The 23,319-nt window shown below is 44.3% G+C and overlaps 1 protein-coding gene across 1 annotated transcript in view; it reads right to left on the reverse strand.

The window, feature by feature from the left end:
* The window catches only part of KDM5B (lysine demethylase 5B), a 100,275-nt gene that overhangs the window by 28,497 nt on the left and 48,459 nt on the right, over positions 1-23,319 (reverse strand). The window contains exons 14-22 of the mRNA XM_060231078.1: positions 21,186-21,305; positions 19,525-19,719; positions 18,674-18,855; positions 9,446-9,570; positions 9,045-9,195; positions 8,007-8,121; positions 6,105-6,460; positions 1,275-1,413; positions 228-407 (exon numbers count right to left, since the gene is read on the reverse strand). Coding sequence (XP_060087061.1) covers positions 228-407; positions 1,275-1,413; positions 6,105-6,460; positions 8,007-8,121; positions 9,045-9,195; positions 9,446-9,570; positions 18,674-18,855; positions 19,525-19,719; positions 21,186-21,305 — 1,563 coding nt within the window. The remainder of the gene's footprint in view (positions 1-227; positions 408-1,274; positions 1,414-6,104; positions 6,461-8,006; positions 8,122-9,044; positions 9,196-9,445; positions 9,571-18,673; positions 18,856-19,524; positions 19,720-21,185; positions 21,306-23,319) is intronic.

Here is a 23,319-nt window from a genome sequence, read left to right on the forward strand (position 1 = left end):
TGCAAAATTCCAATGCTTCCTACAGGTTGGGAACCCCTGATGTAAAGTGCAGCAACTTGTAGTTCCATCTCTTAGCATATTTGTAATTATTTTTAATAAAGAGAAAGCAATTATGCATTTTAAATTTCATAAATACAAATAGCACAATTTCTTATTATTCCAGATCCATTTTTATTGTTATACATACACACACAACGTATATCCAAAGCATATTTTAGATTGCTCACCTCCAGAAGAGAGTAAGAAGAGTTCTCAGACAAAAAGGTATTGGCTGCACATTCTTTCCAAGCTTGAACCTCAGCAACTAAGGACTCTAGCCTCGGCAAATATTCCAGATGTACTGGAATAGAGCGACTTCTTGATACAAGTTCCACTAGTGTATCTAACACAGGCACGCGCCCACCAGCCTAACAGGATACAGATATTAAAAATGTACAAATTAATAAAGATAAAATCACATGGAATCAAAGACAGACCACAGATGAAGCAAACATTTTATGCTGTAAGGAGGGATAATTTCTCACTATATATAGTCAGCATCAGGCCTTGAATTCAGCAGGAGCTCACAGGAGCACAGCTCCTGAACCTTTCTGAGGGTTCCTCCTCCTCCTCTCCACCTACCTTGTCCATTGAATAGTATGTGCAGCTGCATAACAATCCCTGGATTAGGAGAGTAGGCAGCCAGCCACCAGGAGCTTTGCCACACCCCCAGCAGCCCTCAATAACCCCTGGAGAAGCCCACACCACCCCTTTTTCCACTTCTTATGTGATTTTGGGCGGCAGGTGACTTGCTGGCCTTTTGACTATGGGGAGGGCAGCCAAGGAGAGCCCCAAGTGAGAGGCCTGCTTGGGCTGGCTGGATCTCTAGCCAGCCCAAGCAGGCCTTGCTTACCTGGGGGACTCTCCTTTCTTGCATCAGGTTGCTTCTGGCTGGTGGGGGGCAGCATATGCTAATGAATTATGCTAATGAGCTCCACTACCTATTTTTCTACAAAATGATCCCTGGTCCGCATTATAACAATAATCACATTTTGTGTTGTTTTTTGCTTAATATACATTTTTAAGTTACTTCAAAAATGCTTCAGTGTAAAAATGCTAGTAATAGGTTAAAAATAACAAGATTCTTCCATGCAGCATGTCTAAGGAGATGCATGTTATTTAACTGCACAATCCATTTCATGCAATTCCAAATCCGCTACATACAGAAACAAATGAAGTCATACTGATAACAAATTTCAAGCATCACTGACCACCAGTGGTAATTTGTTTCCTACCTGCAGGCCTTCCACTTCCTGTAGCCAATCTTTGGCCTTTTTTACAGCCTCTTTCAGAGCAATACCATTTGGAAGATAAGCAGGTATTTCCTCTATCTCCTTCACTGCTGCTTCAAGACTGCTTAATGACTGTCGTGGTCTTTAAAAAAATGAAACATACAACCAAAAATGTAGTATCATACTTTGAAACTAGTATGAAACTGCTATCTGACAAACAATTGTAGTAGTTCAGGACAAAGTGCATCAATATGAGCTATCGTTAGACCAAATGATAAAATAGAAATGAATCTGTTGCAAATCTCACTCCTCTAGAAGTAATCTCTTTAAAATGATTGTACACTATAACTAAGACTTAGTTCTTGCTCAGACAGTAAGCATGGGCCTCTTCAGACAATAGTACGGGGTGCAAATGACTGTATGCTCTTCCATTCAAAAGGAAAGCACAAAAATCAACGTCTTCTCTCTGACAGTCCAGTTTTCTATGTACAAGGAATATTTTAATGGCGAGCATGTGGTCATGGGAACCACCACTAGTCTGAAGTGGTTCAGTCCAGATACCGTTTTATTTCCTCAGTGAAAACTAGGCCTTCTAGGATTCCTCTCAAATTCAGGTATTTTTGAAAGCTGGCAAGTATGAAACTCTGTTTTAAGACAAGCACCAAAAATGAATTATCTAAGTTACAAGCAGACATGCATATGACCAAGCAGAAGCTACAATGCTAGGACTGAAATTTGGCCCTATGTTACTGGTAGCTTATCATCTTCCTCAACATGACAAACTGTCAAGTGTGGTGGGGAGAGGAAGGGAACACTCCAAGAGTTCTGGCCACTCCAGGGGCCCATGAGGCTGGGCAAACCATCTTATACATTAGCATATGATGGTTGCAGGAGAGGATATCTTTGTCTATAGGTCTATGTGGCGCTTGACAGTCCTGATGACATATAGTCCTCTCATGGATCAAAAACTGGCTAAATTAAAGAAAACAGCATGAATATAAATGGGCAATTTTCACAGTGGAGGGTGGTAAGCAGTAGGGTACCACAGGGCTCAATACCTGGTCCAGTGCTTTTTAACTATTTCATTAATGATCTGGAGTTTGGAGTAAGTAGTGAAATGACTACGTTTGCGGATGACACTAAATTGTTCAGGGTGGTGAGAACTAAGGAGGATTGTGAGGTACTCCAAAGGGATCTGTCGAGGATGGGCAAGTGGGCTTCAATGTGGCAAATGAGGTTCAGTGTGGCCAAGTGCAAACTAATGCACGCTGGGGCCAAAAATCCTAACTATAAATATATGTTGATTGGGTCCAAACTTGTGGAGACTGACCAAGAGAGATCTTGGAGTCATGGTAGATAACTCACTGAAAATGTCAAGACAGTGTGCAACTGCAATAAAAAAGGCCAATGCTATGCTGGGGATTATTAGGAAGGGAACTGAAAGCAAATCAGCCAGTATCATACTGCCCCTGTATAAATTGATGGTGTGGCCTCATTTGGAATACTAAGTACAATTCTGGTCACCACACCTCAAAAAAGATATTATAGCATTGGAAAAAGTCAGAAAAGGGCAACTAGAATGATTGAAAGGTTAAAACACTTTCCCTATGAAGAAAGGTTAAAGTGCTTAAGGGATTTTTAGTTTGGAGAAATGACAACTGAGGGGTGACATGGTAGAGGTTTACAAGAATATGCATGGGATAGAGAAGCAGAGAATGAAGGACTTTTCTCCCTTTCTCATATGACAAGAACTTGTGGGCACTCAATGAAATTGTTGAGCAGTCAGGTTAGAATGGATAAAAGCAAGTACTTCCGCACTCAAATGGAATTCTTCACTTCACATGGAATTCAGTGCCATAGGAGGTGGTGGCAGCTACAAGCATAGACAGCTTTAAGAGGGGATTGGATAAACATATGGAGCAGAGGTCCATCAGTGGCTATTCACCAGAAGGTATAGATGGAACTCTGGGGCAAGTGATGGTCTGTATTCTTGGTGTTTGGGGGGGGAAGCAACAGTGGGAGGGCTTCTAGTATCTTGGGCCCACTGGTGGACCTCCTGTTGGCACCTGGGTTTTTGGCCACTTTGTGACAGAATGTTGGACTCGATGGACCATTGACCTGATCCAACATGGCTTCTCTTCTGTTTTGTTGTTCTTATAGTGCTCTGGAACAGTATTTGCAGGGCAATGTTAAGTGTAGGGCTTGGACATAGAGGCTTTTTTAATGTAGGGAAGTCTGCATATCTGCTTTCCCAAGTGATGGCAACAAAACAGAAAATCATTTGGCTCTGCCTTACCTGCCAAGAACAGGATGTCAGTTTCATTACCAATAATGTCAGTTTAATATGCTCACTGATAATGTGCACTACATGTTGTATGTTAATTGTTACGGCAGTAACCTGATTTAGCATGGAACAAACATGTTGTCTTCTCAAGTTTAGCCTGTAGCCCCAGATAATGCTAGCTGGTACCTTCCTAGAGTTCCCAACACTGTCCCAACAAATGCCAATAGATTTAGGAGGCAGTGCCTGGAAACAGCACAGGTTAGGAAGGATGTCATGTCATTTACAGGTAACACTCTAGGCTGCTGCCCCTAGCCTCTCCGATTTTCTCCACAGCGATTAGGGGAAATTCCTAAAGTGTCATTACATGGAAGCCATTTTTTCTAAATTCCTCAGGGGCAGAAAAATGAGGCTGGGAGTTCCTTACCCCAGGACTGTAAATTGGAGCCCTGTTCCTTCCTTAATGTAACTAAGAATACACTGAAGATTTCACACAAATTTTCATAATCAAGAATACACTGAAGATTTCACAATCAGAAAATAGGGCTATGAAATATAGATATAATCTAAACTCATGTTGAATATATTGTCACTCTGTAGTTTTAGATTTTATATATTTTAAATTGGACTTTTATTGTTTTTATTGTTGATCATTTTTATGATGTAACCCCCCTGAGCCTGTGCTACGGGAAGGGCAGACTAAAAATCGAATAAAATAAAATAGTACTGTGAGACTATTTAAGTAAAAACTCATTTCCTACGTGTAAACAAGTGTGAGGAATGTAACTGTATTTACTCACATTCATCCTACTCCATCCTTTCCCCTCTTGTTCTTTCTGCTGCCTATTTTAGAGTGGGGGGGCAGCAATGATGCCTATGAAACATGTAAGGCACCATATACAACGACAGCTTATTCTTAAGAATGACAATATGGGCTCACCTTAAAAGAAATTATTTGACTACATCTAAAAGAACTAAATAGTTAATTTAATGAAGCAGATGGATATTTGCAAAACGTTTATTAAGAAATAAATGTGAAGATAATCAAACTTTGCCTTTTCTATAATAAGTTAATACACCATGTCACAAACTTTGCCTTTTCTATAATAAGTTAATACACCTCCGCCATGGGATGGAGACGGTGTTGGTTGCCCTGGTAGATGTCCTTCAATGGCATCTGGACCGGGGTGGCTCGGCAGTGCTGATGTTGTTGGACCTATCGGCGGCGTTCGATACGGTCGACCATCGGTTACTGACTTGCCGCCTCGCCGACGTGGGGATTCAGGGGCTGGCCTTGCAGTGGCTTTCCTCTTTCCTTGAAGGTCGGGGACAAAGGGTCGCGGTTGGGGGAGAGCTATCCCGGAGGCGCACACATGATTGTGGAGTGCCCCAGGGAGCGGTTCTCTCCCCGATGTTATTTAAGATCTATATGCGACCCCTTGCCCAGATTGCCCGAAGGTATGGGCTGGGGTGTCACCAGTATGCTGATGACACCCAGCTTTATCTGCTTATGGACGGCCGACCGGTCTGCGCCCCAGAAAATCTGGATCGGGCATTACAGGCCGTGGCTGAGTGGACTGAGATTAAATCCTGCGAAGACAGAGGTCCTTTGCTTGGGTCGTCGGGGACCGGGGGGGGGAAATCCCCTTGCCAGCTTTTGATGGTGTGCCGCTGATGGCGGCGGATAGGGTCAAGAGCCTGGGGGTGCTATTGGAGCCTTCCCTAAAGATGGAGGCTCAGATAGCAGCCACTGCCAAGTCCGCGTTTTTTCATCTTAGGCGGGCAAGGCAGCTGGCTCCCTTCCTGGATCGCGACGACCTAGCAACAGTGATCCATGCTACGGTCACCTCGAGGTTGGACTACTGCAATGTCCTCTACATGGGGCTGCCCCTGTGCCGAACTCGGAAATTGCAGCTGGTGCAGAATGCCGCGGCCCGGCTGTTATTGGCCCTCCCAAGATGGGGGCACATTCGGCCGGGTCTTCGGGCTCTGCACTGGCTCCCAATAACATACCGAGTCCGGTACAAGGTGCTGGTCATTACCTTTAAAGCCCTATATGGCCTGGGACCTGCCTACCTGAAGGACCGTCTCTCCCCACACGTTCCCCAGAGAGTACTGAGGTCGGGAACTCAAAACCTTCTCACTATCCCCGGGCCTAAAGAAGTCCGTCTTAAGTCAACTAGAGACAGGGCCTTTTCCATAATTGCCCCTACATGGTGGAACCAGCTGCCGGAGGAGGCGAGGGCCCTGCGGGACCTTACTCAGTTCCGCAGGGCCTATAAGACAACCCTCTTCCGGCTAGCCTTCACCTGACTGGGAAATAAATGTAGCTTATTCGACTCCTGTTAATTATATTGTATAAGATTTGATGTTAAGGTTTTAAGGTTTTTAGGTTTTCAATGTCTGACTTTTTAACTGTTTATATATGTAAATGTTAATTTAAACTCTGTTTTATCGTCTGTTGTGAGCCGCCCTGAGCCATTTTTATGGGAAGGGTGGGATACAAGTCATAGAATAAAAATAAATAAGTAAATAAATAATTCATCTTCTACCTGGACTTTATCAGAGTTCGCGCCTTGTCATCCCAGTGTTCAGATACTGTTAACAGCTCTTGCAGCCTAGCCATTGACTTCTCAACTGCAGAATGAGGAGCTAGTCCTACACCAGAATCTATGAGTCTTCTCATATCATCCAGAGTAAGAGAATTGTGGTCCAAGAAAATTTGCTGTACATCTTCTAGCCAGCGTGCTTGTTCTAAGCGTACTCGCAAATCACTAAGCTGAGGAAGATCAACATCAAAATCAAAACTGACATCCAAGAGCTCTTGTAGCTCTGAAGCACTGGGAATTTCTTCAGACAGAAGTTTTTGACTATACTTCTGGAATTCTTCCACACGATTAAGAAGATCCTGAAAATACAACAGAAACATTTGGCAAAGTGTGAGAACTCTCATGTCAGATGTTCTTCTATTTTTGTAGCAAATCACAAGCAAGCAGCCTCTTAGGACCCATTCAGACATCATGAACAAACATCTGTTTACAATGGGCACAAACGCATCTTAATTTGAGGTAAACAATCTTGTAATTAAGACAGCAGATGATGCTAAATTATTCAAGATGGGGAAAAAATAAGGTGTACTGAGAAGACCTCTATGAGGACCTCTCCAAAATGGGTGATGTGATAAGTAGCAAATCAAATTAAACATAGTTAAGATGATGTATGTTGAAACAAAAAAATCCTAACATTAACTATATACTGATGGGATCTGAACTGACTGAGACAATATTGAGGCTGTAGGGATATCTTATTGAAATTGTCAAGCCAGTGTGCGCTGGCAGTGAAAAATGCAAACTCTATGTTGGAATGGTTAAAAAAGGGATGGAAAATAAAATTGAAGAGTACTGTGAGACTATTGAAAAAAGCACAGAAGAGGACAAGCAAAATAAGGGATTAAATCCTATAAGGAATGGTTAAAGCATCTGTGCTATGAAGTTTAGAGAAAAAGACAACTGAGGGTTATATAAAGTGATACACGGGTTAGAGAAAGTGGATGAAGAGAACATCTTCCTCTCCCTAGAACTTGAATGCATCCAATGAAATTGATGAGCAACAAGTTCAGGACAGAGAAAAAGGGAAGAACTTCTTTATATAGCAAGTAATTACGTTGTGGAATTCATTGCGAGGGATGTAGCAATGGCCACTAGAATAGATGGCTTTAACGGGATTAAGCAGATTAACAGAGGATGGGGTACATCAATAACTACTAGTCATGATGACTAAAGGAAGCCTCCACATCCAGATACAGTATACCTCTAAATATCAATGCAAGGAGACAACAACAGAGAAAGGCCTCTGTGCCCTATTCGTCAGTTAGCAAGGCAACTGGTTAGTCACTGTGTGAAAATGGATGTGGGACTAGATGGATCTAATCAAAAAGGGCTCTTCTTATCTTCTCCCTCTGTACAACACAAGGGAGACTGAGTTTTTCCACTTTCAGAAAAATCCAACTAGCCATGATGTCCAAATCAATCAGCCTGGGCTAAATGGAATTTATGTCTTCCTTGCAAGGCAGAATTCTGAACCTGGATTTAACCATGGTAGTCTAGAGGTAGAACTCCAATATGGCTCCTGTTCTTAGGAGTTGCCCACTGAATTGGAGTTTGATGGAAGGTTTCTGAAAGAACAAAATTGTCAGTTGCTTTATATTTCACATTTTGAATACATATAATGAAGTTTTAAATTGTATGAAAATTCTATTAGTACATTTTGGTTATTGATAAATAAGAAATACACAAAATTGTTTTCATTTGCGCTTTAAAGTTATTCATATACTTCTTAAATTTAACAGCAAACACATGTATTTACTCAGATTTTTGAATGTCCTGAAACCCAAAAGGATATCAAAATTTATCAATTGAAAAATATTTTCACTTTATTTCCAAGAGCTCAGTCACCTTCAGCAGTGCTGTTTGGCTGAGGACACATGGCAAAGCATAGAGTTGCCTAACAAACAACCGGAGTTCATTCACAGTCAGCTGACTTTGGGATTTTCCTCCTCCAGACCGATACCTACAATTACACAGACATTTTCATATTCTTTGACTTTCAGCATCTGTATGATCTCAGAAAACATAAGGAATAATCATCATGATTGAATTGATACTTTTCTACTTTCTGTATTTAAGCCATATAACCATTTTAATGGATTTTACTGTATTAGATGGAATATGCTGAGGACCCATGAAGAATCACAATGGACTAACAATTTGAAAATCCAACCCTTTAAAATCCCTGATATCTCTTCCCCCTTCTCTTTTCCCCCCTGAGTCACACTCAGCTGCTCTATACATTCCAACCCTTTTGGAGCACATTTAGCTCTCAGCAGGCTGGGTTTCTTTTCCTCTTTTGGTTAACTCACAAGCCATATATTCTCTGCATACCTGTGGTACCACTTGAGTGCAAGAGCCATCTGCCTTGTCTGTGGATGGCCCCATTGTGCAATTTTTGTTATCCACACAGAGCCAGCCAGTTTAATGTTAAGCATAGTGATTTAAATCCTTTTGGCACTTAAAGAAGGCATTATCAGTGCTAAAAATCATACATATATAATTTAACTTCCATATGAATATAGATAACACTTTACACAATGTTTTCAACTCATGGACTGGACCCTGAATCCCACATACTCTCACAAGTAGCAGGGAAGAGGAGAATTTTTGCCAGTTTCCACTGCAGAGTCCCATACTGCACCCCATGGAGTTAGAGGGCCCTAGGAGCTTTCTAGGGACCCCAGAGGGCTGCTACAGCAGGAAGGGTAAAGTAAGAAATATCACCTCTATGACTATCCTTTGGATCCAATTCAGTATGTTGGTATTTTGTATTCAACATTATTTTTAGAAAGGTTTCAAAGGTGAACTATAAATTCAGAAGTGTATAATGATTTCCATACAAACTCTATAGCAGTTTCAAAATCAGCCACAAAATAACCTTACCTAGTTTGCCTCTTTCCATTAAGAAGTTGCTGTGCAACTGATGCACATTTTTCTGCATCCTGAGTAACTAAACGGAGGTGTCGTAGTAGATCATTATCTGGGAATTTTCTCATTTCTGATTCTTCAATTAAAGCCTTGAAACTCATGAGACCTTTGGGAAGATAACTATTATTTTAATTGATTCGTTTCAGTTTGCATTTTTATTATTTACTAATTGAATGTTTATATCATATTGTCAGTTTCAGCTGAAGTCCTTTGCACATTTACTCTGAACTGGACGCCATTGTAGTTGATGACTCCATTAAGCCAAGTAGGGACTGCTTCTAAAAGAACATGAATAAAATAAGGCTACCAATTTTATAATCTTTAGTGGTACAAAACATATAATGAATGATACGTACTTTTTTTATTATTAACTTTTGCCTCCAGAGCTTCATTAACATTAGAAGCCCATTCATTGTAAGATTCTGCCCGCAATTTAAGTGCATTCATCATTGGATAAAGTTCATCTAGTGTATACCGATATCTAGAAGTAGCACAAAATTTAAACAATTTTACTGACATTTCAAGTTTAGACATATTTTAACATGCACAAGAAACTCTTACATTACTCGAGAAGTCAGGCTGAAACTAGATACTAATGGTAAAGGTAATCCCCTATGCAAGCACCAGTCGTTTCTGACTCTGAGGTGACGTTGCTTTCACAATGTTTTCATGGCAGACTTTTTACAGGGTGGTTTGCCATTGCCTTCCTCAGTCATCAATGCTTTCCCCTCAACAAGCTGGGTACTCATTTTACTGACCTCACTAGAATGGAAGGCTGAGTCAACCATGAGCCGGCTACCTGAACCCAGCTTCCACCGGGACTGAATTCAGGCCATGAGCAGAGCTTGGACTGCAGTACTGCAGTTTACCACTCTGCACCACAGGGTTCTTGTCAAAACTAGATACTATGTAGCTGCAAAAGTCAAGAGCCCAAAATCTCCAGAGCTCTTTCCTCTTCAACATCTAACAAACTAAGATGCATGTCCTTGTGCTGCATCTCCATCATCTCACTCACTGGCAACCAGAAAAGTAGACCAGTGGCAAAGTAACTTGCACACCTTCATGTTATGTCACATCAGGCTCTTTAGTTTAATGACAGTACAATCCTATGAAGAATTACTCCAGTCTAAGGCCACTAAAATCAACAGTCTTAGAATGAAGTAAATGAATACTATGCCATTGTAGCTGCTCTTCAGGAAGAGATTACAAAAGTTATCTAATTATGTATAAACAATATATTTGTGTGTAATTCCAGAAGTTAGAACTAATAAGTTCTGGTGAGGATCACTGCTTAATGACTTCTTGAAACTGCTAATGTGCACAGTCTCAAGAAGTCATTCAGCAATGATCCTCACCAGAACTTATTAGTTCTAACTTCTGGAATTAAACAGGCAATCTTGAAGACAATTTTGACTGACTTGCACATTAGCACAGTCAGTCAAAACTGTCTTCAAGATTGCCTTCTACTCTTTCCTACCCTTTCTTGCAGAGGAATAGCTCTTGCTCAAAACCTTATATGTCGTATCGTAACTACAAATTCCTTTGTGTGTGTGTGTGTATTTTAGGTATGTGTGTATCTGCACCTGGAAGTCATGTTGAACTCTGGTAACTGACCCCTACTGGGGGCCTGGAGAATATTCAGAGAGGTGGCAAAAGCTTGCCTCTGTCCTCTCAACTGGCGTTTCAAGGACAGTCTCCCATCCAAGTACTAACCAAGGTTGACCCTGCTTAGCTTCCAAGATCTAATGAGATCAGGCTTGCAGGGGCTATCCAGGTCAGGGATAACCACAAATTCTTGAGACAACATACAAAAATAAAGTGCCCTGTCTGTGCAACAAAGAATATTCCCCATGTGTTGCTGTAATCTAAAGTTGAGCAGCAACTACCTCTTGATCCTTTTTGCATTACTGTTCTAAACCAGATGTTATTTGTTGTTGGCCTGATTTTGACCAAAGCAAGGATGAGGGCTTCACAGAGCAAATTTCCTTCGGTTAATGAGCCATCTCTGAAGTGCTATGGTCCTTTCAAACAATGCCACTTTCCCCCACACCATTTTTCGTCACACAATCTTCCTTTTAATTTAATTTAATAAAATGTTCTAAGGTGAGTGCTATAGCAGAGTGAATGCATCTCAATGGTGCCACTATAGTGCTCACCTTAGAATATTTTTTTTTTAAAGACCAAGGAAGATAGTGTGGCCAAAAAAAAAGTGGGAGGTGGGGAAGCAACCTTGTAGGAAGCATTATGGACATTTTAATCAGGACACAACAGATATTCAGAAGCTCAGCAAAGGGGATGAAAATGGAAAAAAAGCAGCTTCCCTCAAAAACAGCTCAACCATGCTTTAATAATCCTATGAAAGCAGGTCTGTATGAACAGGTAAACAAATTCCATTACCAGCCCATTACTAAAACAGGTCTGTCTGAAATGACAGAAAAAAAAAAACAGGTTGCTTACCTGTAACTGATGATCTTCGAGTGGTCATCTGTGCAGTCACACACATGGGTCTTGCCGCAGGCAACGGATCCATACCTCGGAGCTCCAATAGCTCGCCTATAGCGTCTTTTGGCGCACTTTCCTCCCACCCTGGGGAGCAGGCAGCGACTGCGCATGCCTGGAGCGGGGGGAGAGCGCCCATTCCACTCAGTTTCTTCCAGCCGCCGTTGGCACTGACACTATACAAGGTTAAGCAACAATTACAAGAGGCCAGCAGAGGGGAAGGCTGGGTGGGCGTGTGTGACTGCACAGATGACCACTCGAAGATCATCAGTTACAGGTAAGCAACCTGTTTATCTTCTTCGTGGTCTCTGTGCAGTTCCACACATGGGTGACTAGCCAGCTAAATGTCCTGGAGGAGGGTGCTGGTAAAAGAAGAAAGTTAGTCACGTAACCAAATCACATCATATTATGCAACATAGAGATGGAAGCGGATGCACTCACCCCTGACTTCAGTGGAAGATGTATCTGAGGACCGCTTGACCGAAGGAGGCATCACGTCTCGCACGAACGTCTAAAGCATAATGGGAGACGAACGTGGATGGTGAGGATCACGATGCAGCCGCACAAATGTCCTCTAGGGAGACGCCTTGCAGGAAAGCCGAAGACGTCGAGACCGCTCTAGTAGAGTGGGCCTTAAGACCTTCGGGCAGAGGCTGTTTAGCCAGTTCGTAACACAACCTGATGGCACTAACTACCCATTTAGATAGTCTCTGGGTAGAGATTTTGTGTTCTCTGTGAGGATTTCCGTAGGCCACAAACAGATTAGGGTCCTTACGGAAAGGTTGTGTACGATCAAGGTAGAAAGATAAAGCCCTTCTAACGTCCAGAGAATGCAGGGCTCGTTGTCCCTGGTTGGATGGGTTGGAGAAAAACGTTGGTAGAGAAGTTGAAGTCGATAAGTGGAACTGGGAGACAACCTTAGGAAGGAACGCAGGGTCCGGTCGCAGAACAACTTTGTCCTTGTGGAAAATGGTGTAGGGAGGATCGTGGCGGAAGGCGCATAAGTCACTTGCCCGTTTGCCTGAGGTAAGGGCTACCAGCAATGCTATCTTCCAGGAAAGAAGGTTAAGGTCTATGGTAGCCATAGGTTCAAAGGGAACTTTCATCAAGCAGGAAAGGACTAGTGATAAACTCCAAGTCGGGACGAAGGGCTTAACAGGTGGATTGAGGTGCAACATGCCCTTAAGAAAGGACTTAGACAAGGGATGGGAGAACACCGTTTTGCCATCAACAGGGTTATGGAATGCAGAAACTGCAGATAGGTGAACTTTTAAGGAGGAATAGCAGAGTCCTGATTTCTGTAGAGAAAGTAGATAATCAAGGATCAGGTTAAGGGGTGCTGATTCTGGCTGCAGATGATTAGATGTCGCGAATGAGCAGAAGCGCTTCCATTTGCGTTGGTACGAAAGTCTAGTGGAAGGCTTCCTTGCGTTGAGGATGATGTTGGCTACCTCTGTGGAGAGGCAGGCGGATGTATTCTCCAGGCTGCCAAGGCCAGAACCCGAGGGTTGTGATGTAGAACCTGACCACTGGCCTGGGATAAAAGGTCGCCCACAGGAGGAAGGCGGCGGTAAGTGTGGCGGGACATTTGTAGAAGCCTCGTGAACCACGGTTGCCGAGGCCACCATGGAGCAATGAGGATGCAGTCCGTGCCATCTCGTGCTATCTTTACCAACACCCGTGTCAGAAGGGGGGTTGGTGGGAAGAAGTAGTGAAGAGGACCTGTCCAGCTGTGTAGGAAGGCGTCGTTGCCCCTCCTGGAATAAAATCGAGGACATTTGGCATTTTCCCTGGAAGCAAAGACGTCCACCTTGGGCGTTCCGAAGCATCGGAAGATACGACGAAGGTAGGTCGGATTGATGGACCATTCGTGGTCGTCTATGCGAACCCTGCTGAGGGAGTCGGCCAGAACATTCTCCACACCCGGGAGGTGAATGGCAGTCATGTAGATGTTGTGCTTGACACACCATTCCCAGAGCAGCACGGCTATACGGCACAGGCGGAGGGATCTGGTGCCTCCCTGCTTGTTTATGTAGTAAACTGTTGCCATATTGTCCGTGGAGATCTGAACGTGCCGACCCCTTATCAGTGGGAGGAACGATTGGAGGGCCCTGTGCACAGCAATCAGTTCTAAGCAGTTTATGTGCATGGCCCTCTCGGGGGGAGTCCAAAGCCCCCTGACGGTCTTGTCCTCTAAGTGGGCTCCCCATCCCCACTTGGAGGCGTCTGTTGTCACGATGGCCATCGGAGGAGTCGGTAGAAACAGCATGCCTGCGAGGAGATTGTTGGGTACAGTCCACCATGTGAGAGATAGAAGTGCTCTCTGCGGAACAGTGAGTAAAACGCTCTGCGGTTGCGCCTGGGGATGGTAGGCTCGTACAAACCAGAACTGTAGTTGTCGCATCCGTAGCCTGGCAAAGTAAAGGACAGGCGTTGGATTGTGAATGCAGACTGACGAGGCTGTTGTTGAACTGACTTGGCTAAGGCAATGATAGTTAGTGCCCGATCCTCGGGGAGGAAAGCACGATGGAGAGAAGTGCGTAGAAGAGCCCCTATGAACTTGAGGTCCTGGGTAGGTGTGAGGTGAGATTTTGAAGCATTCACACGAAGGCCCAGGGATTTCAGAAGGGTGAGAGCTGTGTTGAGGTTGCTCTGCAGTTGATGTTGAGTCGGAGCTATGAAAAGCCAGTCGTCGATATATGGGAAGACTGGGATGTCCCGAATGCGAAGGGCAGCTGCCACCACTGCCATGCACTTGGTGAAAACGCGGGGTGCAGTGGAGAGGCCGAATGGCAGGGACACATATTGGAAGTGGTCCTGGCCCATGGCGAATCGCAGATACCTCCGATGTTGAGGTCGAATGGTCACATGGAAGTAAGCATCCTGAAGATCTAGAGAAGCCATCCAGGAATTTTTGGGAATAAGGGGCAAGATGGACTGCAAGGAGATCATTCTGAACTTCCTGTATTCGATGCGCCTGTTGAGCTTCCGCAGATCTAGAATGGGACGCTTGCCTCCCTCCCTCTTGGGGACCAGAAAGTATCTCGAATAGAAGCCTGTCCCTCGATGTTGAGGAGGGACGGGTTCTATGGCATTTTTCTGGAGCAAGTCCAGGATTTCCTGATGGAGGAGTGAAGACGGGGGGGTAGCAATGAAGTAGTGGTGGCGAGGTGGAGAAATGAACTCGATTGCGTAACCTAGGCGCACAATGGTCAGCACCCAGGAGTCGGTTGTGATCGAGTTCCAAGTGGGAAGGAACGGAAGGAGACGTGTGCTGTAAGCAGGTGGGGTTTGGAGAGAGTCATAGAGACTGCTTAGTCTGGAGGGAGGCCTTCTTGGTTTGTTGGGGCTTAGGTCTCTGCTGGAAATGAGGCTTTTGTTGAACACCCTTTCGCCTCCAGTAGTCACTTTGTTTTGGTGACCGTTGTCGTTTCTGAAATGAAGGTCTCCAAGTTTTCGATCGATTGAACTGTTGGGAGTTAGGTTGGGAAACTCCCAGGCGCTTGGCACGTTTGCGGCCGTCGTCAACAGAGGTTAGCACTTCGTCCGTGGATGCATGGAAGAGGCCTAGGCCGTCGAAGGGGAGATCCTCTATCTTCTGCTTGATGTCGGGCTGCAAGTTAGTAGAACGCAGCCAGGCATGACGGCGCAAGGCAACGGAGGAAGCGAAGACCCTCGAAGAACAAGAAACAGCATGTCGTACGGTGTTTATCTGCTGTTTGGAGACTCTGGACAATTCCGACACCAAGTTGGAGGCCGTTCTCTGAGAGGTTTCAGGGAGAGAAGGGATCAGGGGCGTAAATTGATTCGCTAGATTGAAGACATACGCAGAGAAATAAGCTAAGTAATTGTTGAGTTTAGAATTGGTAGAGGCCAGAGTGAATAACTTTCGTGCCAAGGTATCAACTTTTCTCCCCTCGCGATCTGGTGGTGTAGGGTGTCGTGAGGGCTTGGCCTTAGTGGCAGAGTGAACTATAATAGAGTTGGGCGCTGGATGCGTCGCCAAGAATTTAGCATCCGGGGCATGTACTCTGTAGAGCGAGTCGAATCGTTTGGAAGTAGGTGGGACAGAGGCCGGCTTGTCCCAAGCCTCTCGCAAACCCTCAAGATGTACAGGTAGCATCGGGAGAAGCGACCCTGGTGGGAAGTCAGCCTGTACTAAGTCATGTACAATGTCTGAAACTTTAGGAGAGTCAGACGGCAAAGCAATTTTTAGAGCATCAGCCATCGTGGTGATGAGATTTAAATATGCTTTGAAAGCATCTGATGGCGAAAAGCGCAGCTGTGGTGCAGACTCTGAGACAACAGAAGCAGGGTGGTCCTCCGAATCCGATGAAAGGGAGGATTCCCTATCGGAATGGGAGTCGTCTGCATTGGGAGAGTGGCGCGGTGCGATCGATTCCGAGGCCGAGGCCCGAAGCTTAGGAGCGTGAGAGTCCTGAGCCGGTCGAGGTGGAGAAATACGGATGGGAACCATCGAGGCCTTGGGGGAGATGGTACCGGGTTTGTTGAGGTCCCGAGGGCGATCTGGGACTGGAGACGGTACCGAGTGCCGAAAGGGCAGGTGATCGGATTCTCGAAGTTCGGAGAAGTCTCCGAGTCGATCGTCGTCACGGGCTCGAGAAGAGTCTCGGATTGGAGGAGGGTCTCGGAGCCGACTGTATGCACGGGTTCGGAGAGAATCATATGCACGGGTTCGAGGAGAGTCGTCATAGTGGATCCGAGGGGTAATAACATCACGACCCAGGTCTTGATATCTGGAGCGGTGAGTACCCTCATAGGAAGGGGAACGGGAGAGGCGATGGCGAGACTTAACCCTTGGTGAAGGAGATCGCGACTGAGAAGAGTAGTCGTAGCGCGGACGAGATGAATAGTCGAGGTGCGGGCGCGCATACAGGTCATGACGGTCATAGTATGCGGGAAGCGAGAGCGAACCCGAGGAGGCAGGGGCATCGGGGAGCGTGATCGAATCCGACATGGACTGGTCCTCTGGAGAACGCATGGACTGGTCCTCTGGAGAACGCGAACGAAGTCGGTGAGCAGAGCTTTGGGTCGCTGACTCCCTATACAGGGGGGAAAGTGCGACATCTCGGAAGGATCCGAGTCGAAGTGAAGACTTCGCGTAATGTTGAGTAGGATCGGATGGGTCGGGCTCCAAAAAGTCAGACGGAACCACGCTGCGGACCGACGGTGAGCGAGACTGGATTGGAATAACTTCTACGGCCGTAGAAGAGTGAGGAGTGAGCTGCGGCATGTCAGTAATTACATCTGACGGGGCCGAGAGTTCTGAAGGGAGCAGGAGTTGAGCGGCCGAGGTTGCGGCGTCCGTGGTATCGGGAGCCGAAGTCGAGGCCCGAGGCGGGTGCGAGGTCGGGTGCGACTCGTAAGACTTCCTCGGAGTCGAATCAGTCGCTTCAGAGTGACGCGGTCCTTTCGGCGCCAAATCCTCGGAGTCGGAGTGACGCGCTTTTTTAGAAGACTTATGGCCGGTCCCGGCGTGCTTCGATATTTTCTTTACGGACTTGTGCGTCTGCTTTTGAGAGAGAGGCACGTCCGAAGTAGCCGAATCTCCCGCTCTAGGTGGGGGAGGCGGCGAGGCAGATGCGGGCATCGCCCTCAAAGACAGTTCAAGCAGAAAGCTCCGGAGCCTTGCTGCACGATTCTTACGAGCCTGCTTCCCGAAATTAGCACAATGTGTGCAAGAGTCGACCCGGTGGGCTTCCCCAAGGCAGAAGAGGCAATAGTTGTGGCCGTCGGTGGTGGGGATCTTAGCCCCACAGCGCCTGCACTTTTTGAACGTAACCTTCCCTTCCATGCGCTCCGGACAAGGGAGGGGAGGGAGGGAAAGAAAGGGGAAAGGAAGCGCAGAAACGGACCTTTTTTTTATATATATATTTTTTAGGGACGAAAAATAGCAAGAGAAGTGAAGAATATGAAAAGACAAGGTGATTACAATACCAGATGAAGAGAAGAATGAAGAAGAAAACGAGCTAAGGAGGAAACGCAGCGAGGTAGGTGATGTCCGGGCGGCGGTAGGGAAGAAACTGAGTGGAATGGGCGCTCTCCCCCCACTCCAGGCATGCGCAGTCGCTGCCTGCTCCCCAGGGCGGGAGGAAAGCGCGCCAAAAGACACTATAGGCGAGCTATTGGAGCTCCGAGGTATGGATCCGTTGCCTGCGGCAAGACCCATGTGTGGGACTGCACAGAGACCACGAAGAAGATCCATTAGCAACCAGTTACTAAAACAGAATACAAAGGCAATTTAAAAAGGGTCCTTGTCTGACCTTACCTTGTTTACTTTATTTTACCATTTCTCTAAATGTGTATCTTGCCCTAAAAGCCCACACCTACATACCTGTACAACCCTGGAGCTTACACATGCAGGGATTACTGATTTCCACTGGTATGCACTACTCATCACCACTCCACAGCAAGGTGCAGACAGCAGCACTAAGCTATGACACATACAAGGCTGCAACTTAAGCTAGAGAGTGGTACAGAGAAACCTTGTAGCGGTAGAAAGTTTAACTGCAATCAACATCATCATCATGTAAAAAATTCCCCCAAAACCTACATTGTGGCAAACAAGGGTAACATGCATACGCTTTCTAAAAGTTTGACTTGTTTCTATTGTATTTAGCACAATGATAATGGGAATGCTATAAGGAATACATGAAGGAAGTCTTGAAATTACCACATGGAGAAAATATACCTGTGCTATTAGTCACAGAATTTGTGACTTCTAAGCATACAATATTTGTTTTCAACCCAACTGACATTTACAAATTAATCTACCAATTGGTAGAAAAGGAGTAAAGAGTAGAGAGAAGCTAGAAAGATACTAGCTCCTAGTAAAACCTAAACATTCAGGGAAGAGGTGTGCAGTTATCTTTCAAGCAGCCAACCCCCTGCAGTCCCCCCTCCTGAGAAATTTAATATACTGACTTACATGAAGATAGCAAACAAAACTCACTGTTTAGGCCTCTAATACACATCCTCTAATGAACTTAGCAAATTGACTGTCTGACATATGATTCAGAATCTGAAGAGCAGCAGAAATTACATGACTGAAAACAACAGCTTACCCCATTTTATATTTATATGGGGCACATGTACAGAGGTCTTCCACATGATACAGGCATACCAACAGCCCAGGGTTACATGAACAGGAGACAGCAGACATGTAGCATGTGGTTTTACACTTTATGCACTGCCGTTCATCATCTGGCAGTATTTCCAAATGCATTCTCTCTGAATCAGTAACTCCCTGAAATAAAGCACACATTCATTCCATAGAAGATTAAATTTAAAAAGTCCACAGATGTAGGCAGGTTCTAGTGATGATATAAAGCACTACACAGAAAAAGGCACATGCAAGCTCCATATAAGATTTTAACTGCCTATCATGCAGATTAAGGTATCAGAAAAATGTCTATTTAAAAATTAACTGATTAAGTTAACTATTTCTACATTAATAAAGGAACAATAACATCTATTTGTAAAGGTGCTTGTGACTGTAGTGATGATAGCCAGATATTATTTATGCTCTTCTACAGACTAAATAACTATGAGGCAACTACTATCTAAAGAATAGATTTAACATTACATGGCTTGGATCCAGTGGAAAAATCTCTGGTGACAGAAGGGATTTCTATCAGTGGAGTGGGACTTCCTTGCCTCCTCCTCCTGTTGCAGTCACAAATGGCCCCAGAAATACTACCCTTGGGGAACAGTGACACCCAGGAACGGCTGTGGTGGTGGTGGTGGGGACAAAGTTCACCTTCCCCCTTCTCTTAGTAGAAATTTCCCATTGGAGCCAACCCCTTATGTCCCTATACTGGCTTGCATCACAAAACAATCAGATGCACAAGTGTTATTTAACTTGATGCTTTAACACGGAATAATGGAACCATCAATCAAATTGCACAAAACATACCAGCTTACACACTGCCTCTCGTAAAGCTTTTTCATCTTCAATCATAATAGCCATGTCTTTCTCAACAGTAGAAGCTACTACCACATCAAGAGTTTCTGCCTTGGCAGCCATTCTACATATCATCTCATCATGGGAAAATACACAATAGCGGTTTAACAAGCGATAGTGTTCCACACACTGGCGACCCAATGGCAACTAGAAGAAAAATGACAGCAACTGAGTTTTACTTTGGAGAACAAAGTTACAGATCCTTAAAAATGGCAAAGAAACTGCTTAATTATTCTGTTTGGTTAACACCACCCTGAACTGGGGTGGGGGGATAGGGGAAGAGAATAAACTTAACCACTGCGCATTCTAAGACTCAATACAAAACAAATCAACTTTATTTATTTCATTTCATTTCTTTTCATTTTATTTGATTTATATCCCACACTACCCCACCAAGGCGGGCTCAGGGCGGCTCACAACACAATAATTCTAACAATAGGGTTTAAAAATTTAAAATACAATAATTTACATATTTAAAACAACCAGTATATCAATGTATCAGTCAATGTCAGTTGCTATCTTATTGTCTTCCTTCAGAATATTTCAATGCCGGTCAGTTATAAACCAACCGGAAGAGGACTGTCTTACAGGCCCTGCGGAACTGTCCAAAGTCCCGCAGGGCCCTGACCTCTTCCAGTAGATGGTTCCACCAGCCAGGGGCTGTGATTGAGAAGGCCCTGTCCCTAGTTGACTTCAACCGGGTCTCCTTTGACCCAGGGATTACAAGCAGATTTCGAGAGCCGGATCACAGCACTATCTGGGGAGCATATGGGAAGAGATGGTCCCTAAGGTAGGCAGGTCCTAGGCCATAAAGGGCTTTAAAGGTAATAACCAGCACCTTGTACCGCACTCTATTATTGGCAGCCAGTGCAGTCCCCGGAGCCCCGGCTGAATGTCCTCCCGTCTAGGGAGCCCTAATAATAGCCGAGCGGCGGCGTTCTGCACTAGCTGCAACTTCCGGGTTCGGCACAGGGGCAGCCCCATGTAGAGGGCATTACAGTAATCCAACCTTGAGGTGACCGTTGCATGGATCACTGTTGCCAGATCGTCCTGCTCCAGGAAAGGAGCCAACTGCCTTGCCCGCCTAAGATGAAAAAATGCGGACTTACCAATGGCTGCTATTTGGGCCTCCATAGTTAAGGCAGGCTCCAATAGTACCCCCAAGCTCTTGACCCTGTGCGCCATTGTCAGTGGCACACCGTCAAAAGATGGTAGGGGAATTTCCCTTCATGGACCACGGCAACCCAAGCAAAGGACCTCTGTCTTTGCTGGATTTACAGAACTTCCAAGGAGCATCAAATAAATTTTGATACTTTATAGAGTTTAAAAAGAACACCAGGATATCTGAAACCTGACTTCATATTCTGAAATTAAACTTGACAAACACTAAAAAAGTTTGGCCTTGGTTTTTCAGCAGATTAAGAACACAGCACATAACTTAAAAAAAAAAATAACCAACCATACTGTACCCCTATCACCCCTAATTCCAAACACTTCTTTTCAATTATCTGTGAAAATATTTCTTAAAAACAGAACACCCCAAATAGCAGAAGCTGCTGTATGTATTTCAGATTCCATTTTCCAACAAAATTTCACAACAATTTCCAGCATACCCAATCAACTGTGCAGAAGTTAACAGCTTCAGCAAAATTGAAACCCTGATTAAAGCCACTGTGATAAGCTCTTGGAAATGTAATCACAAATTCACCAGCACACTGGTTGGTTCGGTAAATCTAGGACAAAAAACAACAAAGAAAAAAACACAATGAATTATAAAATTTTACGTTTTTAAGAAAAACCCTACCACATCAGACCAGAAGTCAATCAAAATTGATGAAGTGGAAACAGTGGGCACCCTGGGCAGTAGTGACCATGTGATTTTGAAATTTACAGTCTTAGGGAAGGAAAAAGCTATACATAAGTCAGACTTATAGATTGGACTTCAGAAAGGCATACTTCGACAAACACAGAACTATGCTGGGTAAAATCCCGCGGTCAGAAATGCTTAGGAGGAAGGGGTTAGAACATAAGAACGTGAGAGAAGCCATGTTGGATCAGGCCAATGGCCCATCCAATCCAACACTCTGTGTCACATAGTGGCCAAAAAAATTATATATATATATATATAATATACACACACACACACATACACATATATATACACACTGTGGCTAATCGCCACTGATGGACCGCTGCTCCATATTTTTATCTAACCCCCTCTTGAAGTTGGCTATGCTTGTAGCCGCCACCACCTCCTATGGCAGTGAATTCCACATGTTAATCACCCTTTGGGTGAAGAAGTACCTCCTTTTATCCATTCTAACCCGACTGCTCAGCAATTTCATTGAATGCCCACGAGTTCTTGTTCAGGAGGAGTGGGAGTTTCTTAAAAGCGAAATACTGAAAGCACAATCACAAACAATTCCTACAGGAAGAAAAAAATGAAGAAACCTAAAGAAGCTGAGGTGGCTCCATGAATAGCTCTCTAAAGTCTTAATAAAAAAGACTCCTTTGGGAATTGAAAGGAGGGCCTTATAACCAAGGATGAATATAAACAAATCACCAGTGCTTGTAGAGAAAAGTTAGGAAAGCTAAAGCTCAGTATGAACTTAGGCTAGCCAAAGATGCTAAAAACAATGAAAAAGGGTTCTTTTCTTATGTTCAGAGTAAGAAAAAGAGCAAGGACATGGCAGGCCCATTGCAGGGCAGGAAAGCAAAATTGTAACAGGTAATGGAGATGGCAGAACTGCTCAATTCCTACTTTTCCTCAGTCTTCTCTTCTGAGGGAAACAGGTAAAAAACAGAACATATAATGAGGGTACGGAGTTGCAACTTAGGATCAGCATAGGGGTAGTACATAAACACTTAGTTTTTTTTTAAATGAAACTAAGTCCTCAGGTCCAGATGAACTGCATTCAAGGATTTTAAAAGAGCTTATGGATGTAATTTCTGAGCCTCTGGCTATTATTTTTGAGAATTCTTGGAGAACAGGAGAGCTGCCAGAAAACTGGAGGCAGGCGAATGCTGTCCTCATCTTCAAGAAGGGGGAAAAGGAGGATCTAGGTAACTACTGACCCATCAGCTTGACATCTATACCTGGAAAAGTTTTAGAAGAAATCATCAGTCAGTCAAGTCCTGGAACACTCAGAAAGGATGGCTGTGATTACTAAGAGTCAGCATGGTTTTCTCAAGAACAAGTCATGTCAGACTAACCTGATCTCTCTCTCTCTCTTTTTTAAGAAAGTGACTAGCTTGTTGGATCAGGGGAATGCTGTAGACATAGTTTCTTGATTTCAGTAAGGCTTTTGATAAGGTTCCACATACTATCCTTGTTGACAAGTTGGTAAAATGTGGTTTGGATCCTGTTAACGTTAGGTGGATCTGTAACTGGTTGACAAATTGCACCCAAAGAGTGCTTGTGAATGGTTCCTCATCCTCTTGGAGAGGAGTGACAAGTGGAGTGCCTCAAGGATCTGTCCTGGGACCTGTTTTGTTCAACATCTGTATAAACGATTTGGATGAAGGAACAGAGGGAATGCTTATTAAATTTGCCAATGATACTAAATTGGGAGGGGGTCGCAAATACAGTAGAAGACAGACAAAGGATACAAGATGATCTTGACAGACTGGAAAAATGGGCTAAAACCAAAAAATGAATTTTAACAGGGACAAATGTAAAGTTCTGCATTTAGGTAAGAAAAATCCAATGCATGGTTATAGGATGGGAAAGACTTGTCTTAGCAATAG

This window comes from Heteronotia binoei, chromosome 2 (genome assembly GCF_032191835.1).
Source record: "Heteronotia binoei isolate CCM8104 ecotype False Entrance Well chromosome 2, APGP_CSIRO_Hbin_v1, whole genome shotgun sequence".
NCBI classification, from domain to species: domain Eukaryota; kingdom Metazoa; phylum Chordata; class Lepidosauria; order Squamata; family Gekkonidae; genus Heteronotia; species Heteronotia binoei.